General features: G+C 37.5%; 1 protein-coding gene across 2 annotated transcripts in view; it reads left to right on the forward strand.

Annotated features, from left to right (window-relative positions):
- LOC149210284 (cytochrome b-c1 complex subunit 6-1, mitochondrial-like) overlaps positions 1-7,165 on the forward strand; it is a 147,755-nt gene extending 140,590 nt beyond the window's left edge. For both annotated transcript variants that reach the window (XM_089396673.1, XM_089396672.1), the window contains exons 3-4: positions 6,663-6,752; positions 6,872-7,165. In XM_089396673.1, the coding sequence (XP_089252799.1) occupies positions 6,663-6,752; positions 6,872-6,904 (123 nt within the window). In that variant the 3' untranslated portion in view covers positions 6,905-7,165. The remainder of the gene's footprint in view (positions 1-6,662; positions 6,753-6,871) is intronic.
- The last annotated feature ends 790 nt before the right edge of the window (positions 7,166-7,955 follow it).

The following is a 7,955-nucleotide window of genomic DNA, read 5'->3' on the forward strand; positions in this document are numbered from 1 at the left end:
TCACTTGGAGAACACACGAGAGTGATCAGTCATTCTATTCTCTAGAGTGGGGTTTGCTAAGAGAGATAGAATCAGTGATCGGGAGAGCAGCTGAGGGGCATTGAGTACAGAGAAACAGAGAGGGCAAGATTGTGCTGGTAGAGCAGCGCAACACCCAAGGAGAGTGATGCAGAGCTAGTAAGGGCTCACGCAGGGCCACACAAAGGTAGCCAAGTGCTGCGCAGAGCACCGGAGGGACAACGTAGCTGACGTAGAGGCTCCCAGAGCTGACGCGGGGCCTCTTAGGGCTGACGCAGGCCAAGGGAGGCTGACACAGGGCCAACGCTGGGCTAGGAGAGGCTGACGCAATACAGATTGGGCAGACGTTGGGGTTGCAGAGCAGTTTAGGGCTGAGGAACTGTTGGAAGGATTTTCCAGGGTGTCAACTAGGAGATTTCTCTCAAACTGTGAGGTATAGTTGCTAAGGAAATTCTCTGTTGGGTAGGCTAGTTTCGGCACACAGTTTGTACTCTGAAATTGCTTAATAAGAAAACCCTCAGATAGCTGCACCGATTTTCCCGCGTTGTGTTTTTCTGGGGACATTGGTCCAAAAAATAATGGTTTCATGTGGTTTGTTTGTTCTTGTTTCTTTTAGTTGCTGATCTGTAATATGTTGAGCATGCATTGATGTTTATTCTCAGTATTTACTTTGTAAATAACTTGTTAAAGAAAATAACAAGTAGGTAGGAATAAATCAGAAAAAGTGCGTGAAGGGTTTCTAAACTAAGTAAACTTAGAAACTTCAACAAGGACATGCATTGTAGGTATGCCAAATATACTAGGGTTTGATGATGAAGTACACCAGAGGCATACGAAGCCAAAGTTTGATGTTGAACAGGGATTGGTTACTAACTCTTATTGACACAGAGATGCTCAACATAAGCTGTTAGGGTTTGATATTGATCTACTTCTACACGCTGAGCTAGGGTTTGCAAGTATATGCTGATTTGTTGCATTACTGCTAGGGTTTGACGGAGGCACATGTGACTTGAGTCTAACTATTGAGATAGGGTTTGTTGTTGATATTTAGAGGTTCATGTATTCAAACTAGCAGAGAAATTATTGCTGTAGTGAGCAGAGTTGGTAGGGTTTGATCTTTGAGCAGAAAGAATTGGTATTGTTGTTGACGACCTTGTGCCAATATTGCAGATTAATAGAGTCAGTTATTTGTTTTGATGGTTGATATTGAGCACAGGTGGATCTAGTTTGAAAATATATGAAACGTGGTCTCCTAGCTGATTAGGGTGGCGGGGTGGTGCTAGGGCAGGTTGTTGCCTGCACAAGGCATTGGAGTGTGCTTCCAGTTGCAACTGGTAAATAGGGTGTTGGAGCATCCTTCAGGTTGGAGCATGTAAACTAGGGAGTTGGAGTTGGTAAAGCCAGGGGGTTAGGGCGTCCTTTAGTTGGAGTTTCCTAATGGATGTAAATTATTGAAGACAAATATTAAGAAGCGTTTGGTGATTTTTATTTGGAGGGTTTCCACCTAAAAATCTGTTGTCTACTGTCTTGATGTTTGTGCATTGTTGAATAGTGTTGTTTATTGTTTATATGATGTAATTATAATTTAATGAATGTAGGAGGGATAACAGGAACTAAGGTTTTTTGTTTTGAACTAGCTGCTTCTTATCACAATGAGACTATCATGTCCAGATTTACAATTATGGTGGGGCGTGGTGGGGCAGCACTAGCACTATTCAAATATGTTACCTTCTGCTTAGAAGGCATGAAGGGGGGCATCTATTCTTCTGAAGTTGGGCTTGAAGCTAGCACCAATTTTTCTTGCATGTCTGGTATGAATCCGCAGGCATGAGCACAAGCATGGGTATGTCATTGGTAAAACTTGAACCCTTATATTTTCTAACCACTTCCATTGACCTGGCGAGGGGATATTGAGGGAAAAGAAAGAGAAAGGGAGGAAAATGAAAGGCTATTGTAAAAAAGGAAACAAATTATATCAGTATTTTTAGATAGATATAAAGCAAGCTAATGCAATGGGGATTACAGATGTCTATGCAACTAAGATAGGTCCTTTGGGTTCTCTCTATAAAATATACAAACAACTCTAAAAGTTTTTGTAAAGGGACAGTAGCCCAGCTCATTCCAAAGTGAAATAGAAATTTCATCATGAAAAAATTAGAAATATTTCCATATAGTAATAATAAAAGATATGGAACAATGACTGATGAAAGAACAACATGAAAGAAAGGCACTTTATAATCATGCCTCTTTATATAAGTACATGGCCACTAATCGTGATTAATAATGTGTGTGTGCAAAAATTATCATTTATTTATATGCCATTGAGTATATAATAATCGTTCTTTTCCTCTTCCTTTTGCTTTTACTCGTGTAAAAAAATTAGTATTTATTTAAATACTATTAGCCTATTATTTATATAACAAATTTCCTTTCGAGTTGCTTTTACCTTGAATTAGAATTGTAACAAATGTTAGTAAGGATGTTATTACACTCCTTATTAGGATCAGAAACAAAACTTCTAGATTTTAGGTGTAAAGCTAGCTTCCACATGCAATTAGATTAGTTTTGAACATGTGCACATGCGACACTGTTCATGATGACAGCATAGGGAATTTGAAAGTAAGAACTTGAAAATATGACACAGCTGAAGTCAATCCCAAGACTAATAAAGTGCATATAAGCAACTATTATCGTTATAATCTTTGTTGGTATCAGATTGGAGGACTGCATTTCCTTGAATGGGTTCTGAAGTTATTTGTTGACATGATTTAATTAATCCTGCATTTTAGAGTGATGCTTGTTAAAACTCTTACCCTTAACTTATTAAAAGGGCCTCGTTGCAAGTATCCTCGTTGAAAATTGTTTTATTCTTGCTATCATTATTGTCTGCCTAGCAATTGATATGTTCTTTTGCAATTTCATCATTATTTACTTCTTAATATGCTCTTTTTTGTGTTTAATGTTACTTGAGATCCTGTTTCCCTTAGAATTGTTTTTGGAAATTACGTTTTGTAGAGGCTTTTCTGCATCTCAAACAATCCTTTTACAGAGAGAGCAATAAACACAGCTAAAAAATTTATCCTGCTCCAGAGCAGCCATCAAAAAGGATCCTACCGGGGGGAAATTTCTATAAAGAAGTAAAAAATATATTTCTCAAGTATGTATCCAGCTCACCCAGTAAAAAATGAAGCAGCTAGAATATACTGCCAAGTTACCAGGATTTGGATCAGGATCCCCCATTTTTCTGGGATCTGGATACGGCAAGGAAACAAGTACAAACAGTTTAAATATATTTAAATATTTTTATAATTTTTGAAATAAAATTTACATAGTACAAGATATAAATTTTTAAATATATAAATTATATGTATGTAATATTTATAATACTTAATAAAAATAATTAATATATTAGATTAATAAACTTATAATTAATATATCTTTTATAAGTATTGAACATTTATTATTAGCTATTAACTTATTACATTACATTAGTTAGGTGGCTGTAACTTTACTTTTAATAAGTGGTTTATACATCTTACTTTTAATTAGAATATGTAACTGGCTGTGGTTTAATAAAGTTTTCCTTAAATATATTTCGGAACACGCATTAAAGTTTATAATGGTATTCAGCTGTTGAAAGACCCTTGATGGCTTTATAATCCATTTGTTAACACATGACCTGAGAAAATTCATCATAGCATCCACTGATTTTTCTTGTTATTGACATTTTGGATCACATGCTGCTGACATTGACGTTTTGATATTGTCATGGACATATACTGGGCGGATCCTGGCAGATCTGGATCTGGATCCATATCTGATCTAGGCTATGTCACAAGGTTCGTCGAACTTCAACCTTGAGGTTCGAATTTCGGCGAACCTTAAAAAGATTTTGAGGTTCGGCAAACATCATCGAACCTCATGACTATTAATCAAGTGACAAGTCCATAGATCAAAACTCATAACCTCATGTCACAACACAAGCTTGTAATCTATCCTTGCAGTTTCCATGTTCGTGATAGCATTGTTTTTTATTGATGTTGATTTCTTACAATTTTATCCTATATTTCATTTTCAAGTTAATATATCTATACAAATAGAAAATGTTTATAATTTTATAGACAAACCTAATGGTGAACCTTATCCGAACCCCATCAAAAAATTCAAACTCGAATCGAACATAATCTTTGCCGAACCTGAACCATGTGACATTGGATCCAGGGATCTGCGGATCCAGTCCCCAGGCCTGACTGATCCGGTAACATGGATATACAGTCCAGAAAATTACATATAGATGCTCATAATTAACAAACCAATGTTTATAGGAATCTTTATGGAATGAATATGAAGATATTCAGAGGAATGCCCTGCCACATTCTCTTGTATGGTCCAAACTTCAAATCACTCGGTTGTTAACCCATGGTCTCATGGTGGGGGTGACAAGGACCCACCTAGGGGTTATGGTGGTAGTAGTCAGAATTGACGCCGTGTCATGCGAGTATGAGATCGGCCCAATTGCTGATTCCCCTAGAACCACAAACAAGAGATAAAAAGAACAGAAAAAAAAAACAAACAGAATCCTTTAAATGCACATGAGAGACCTTAAAGAACATAAAATAAACAATGGCCAACCATAAAGATTCTCACAACACAGATTTTACCTTGCAAACCCCTAATTGGGAAATCCAACCACCCTTTGAGCGTCACAACTATTATATTCTTGATTGAACATTTCAACTAGATTACAATGAACATTGACCTTGGTCCACACCTAAGACCAATGCACTCATACATCACCCGATCTCCATTGATCGTGAATTTTTATCATCTCATTATCTCTCTCTCATTAGTCTTACATCATGCTCTATTTATAGGAACAGTAAACCCTAATTCATAGCTTCTCAAATCAGTACAGGTAGCTAAAGATCATTGTCTAAGATCCCCTAGGAATCTGGGGATTCCTAATCATTTTCTGATCAGTTTTGACTGTAGTCGATTTCCTTCAACCACCAGTGGACTACTAGTCTCAGTCTACTATGCGCATATGCTTGACTGTGAGACTGTGATCCCTTTGATTATTCTAGTTGATTATCAACTTCTGTTGGTTGGTCAACTTCGTGTTGACTTCAACTAATATAACCGCTCTTGACTGGACCATCATCCTATTGAATCGATTGTTGACTTGTCTTCTTGTCGAATTGACTTTGAGCATCCCGTTGTCGACTTTCTGTTCTAGTCAATTCACTTCCTTCGGCCTTAAATGCTATGAGTATCCCTCGTTCCTAAATCCCCCACCCCCCCCTCTCCCCGATCGTGCAAACACCTCGTTGGATCTAGAGGACTCCAATAGTGAGCCAATGCCACTGTCATCCCCATCGCCATTGGCTATCAGACTTGGGCATTCCTGACATCATCGACGTCGAGTCTGCACTTATTCACTTAGCATTCTACATCACCGAGGCCCTTGATCCAGTTATATAGTATATACATGTTCTCGAGGCTGTTCTACTGTTGTATGCTTCTTTACTTCATTTTATCCTAGTTTTAGTTTTGGCATTTTCTAGGAGTTGCATTTGCATTCCCACATTGTGATGGTACTAGATGTATCCTTCAGTCCCATTGACCCACTTTTGTGGTCATCCATTGGACAGCAGTAAAATTATCTTATCAACTAGACTTGTTGAGGTTCATTTCTAGCCATTTTACCCAACCAATCAATCCACTAACTGATCTCCAGTCAATTGAGATTACCTACAAAGAGTGCAACACTTCAACAGCATTCCAAGAAAAGATGTCGGGTGTGATCTTCCACTTTTTGACAGCTGTTGCATATTGAGTGACCTTGAAATCCTTCTTTCCTCCATGCTAGCTGGGTAAGAGTTTTATTGCTTGCAGCTGGTCAACCAAGAGCAGTAATCTTAGACCACTTAGGATGGCCAGACAAAACATTTGTTGTTCTTCCTCTGTAACACCTAAGAAATATCTCTTCACCATCAAGGAACTTTTGCCTAGTTGAACCATCTGAACCTATCTTGGATTTCCGTTGGATGTTTTCCTTTGTTACAATTGTTGGGATAAACATTAAAGGATCCTTCACATCTAGAGGTATTTGGATTTGCCAATCTTTGAGGGGTTTCCATGATACGGCCCAAATTCGAGATTCAACACTTCCTACCTATTCGATTGTCCAATAGTCTTTGACCTTTATCTAGTCTTTTCTTCAATGGTTTCAGAGTATTGAGTATTCCCTATGTTCAGAAGTTTCCAGTGTTCCCTAGGTTCAGAGTTCTGTTGGGGGGGTTCGAAGGGGGTTCTTCCCATGTGTCTTTTAAAGCGATATTGCTCCACCCATCACCTGGTGTTTAGGATGCCTTTCCTTAGGCCTGTCTTTCCCTCTGAAGAAATACTCCAAGAATGTGCTGCTGAGGTATTTCCATCTAAATATTGTGCATCAGAGACCTTCAGATAGTATAGCTTAGCACTAAAAGCTCTGTCAATGATTTCTGGTCTCTTAAGGCCTTCTCCACCACCTCTAGTAGCTGCACTTTTTTAAATATGCTTGTAGATCAATGTTATTGCAAGGAAAATCAGATTCAGTTGGACTTTATGATCCTTCAATTATAAAGTATTCTTGTATCTGGCAGGCATGTGTGAAAAGGATTGAACAAGATGAAACTGGGCATAAGCATTGTACTGGACAGTACTTCGACTATTGGCACTGTGTTGACAAATGTGTAAGATATTTTCCTCGTGATCTTTAAGATCATGTTTGTTTCACTTTTAACTCTTATATTTACGCTGTATGTTTATTCTTACTGAATTCAGTTCTGACATGGTGCCTTGTAAAATGCAGGCTGCACACAAAATATTCGAGAAATTAAAATGACGAGGCATGCAAGTGGATTGAAAATTATAGAGATGCTTGGGCAATTTCCGGAGATTTTCTTATTCCAAATATTTATCATATTTTTCATTGAAAATATTCATTTTTGTACTTTCAAATGTTGAGGTTATTATTTAGAGTTAAGATTATTTTGGAAGTAATGGAAGCCCAAGCAGGTTAAACCTTGGCCGTGCGTCTAAAATCCGATCAAACTTGCTATGACTCTGATTGAATCATAATAAAGGAAAAATAATTTGGCTTGAATGTAGAGTCAGTTGCAAAGGACATGGATTAAGTTTTGCTCATTTTTTAAAATTTTGCGTCATTTGCTCATCTCTGGGAAATTATGCATTCATGCTTTATTCTTATTATTATTTTCCGAGGACAACCTTGTGGGATGCTCTCTTTTCTTTTCAATATCTGGATGAAGGATGGCTGAACCACTAGCCACAATTTTGTCTGGTAATTCTAAGGGCCAAGACCAGATTCGGACTTATGGTCTCACTGTTGGCAACATGCTTTGGGCAGATTCAGAGCCATTCCCGCATTTTTATAGGCCATGCTTCTAAGTTTCATAACTTTCACCCTAAAATTATCCTTAATGCTTTTGTTAGTTATGCTTCATGCGAGTAAATTCTATGGTAATTTCAACCGTATAACTGATTGTTTTTTTTTCTATTTGCAGAAAATGCAACTGAGCTTGTCCAACAATATTTTCTGGATGCCATTTTTAAATACATAACTACATGGCTTACATTTTATTGCTTCTAAACTAGATTCATCAATAGTTCCTCACTTTTCATTTCAGATATAGCAATTAGGTAAATCACCCATCTTATAGGACTGACAATACTTCGTGAGGCTACCAATTGTCTTTTCGGAGAGGTTGTCAAATATCGGCCGTATTGGGTGTGTGGACCATCTCTGAAGCCTGTAATATGCGAGGTAGTAAGATTCAAGAAAAATAATATTATTGTAGTTTATTTTCCATGCAAAATTGAAATGATAGAAGCAAATTTTATATGAATGAAATGCTTGTATGTGTCTTTTGCCC

Source organism: Pinus tabuliformis, chromosome 1_2 (genome assembly GCF_031772625.1).
Source record: "Pinus tabuliformis cultivar Carrire ecotype Pingquan chromosome 1_2, CPIR1, whole genome shotgun sequence".
Classification (NCBI taxonomy): Eukaryota; Viridiplantae; Streptophyta; class Pinopsida; order Pinales; family Pinaceae; genus Pinus; species Pinus tabuliformis.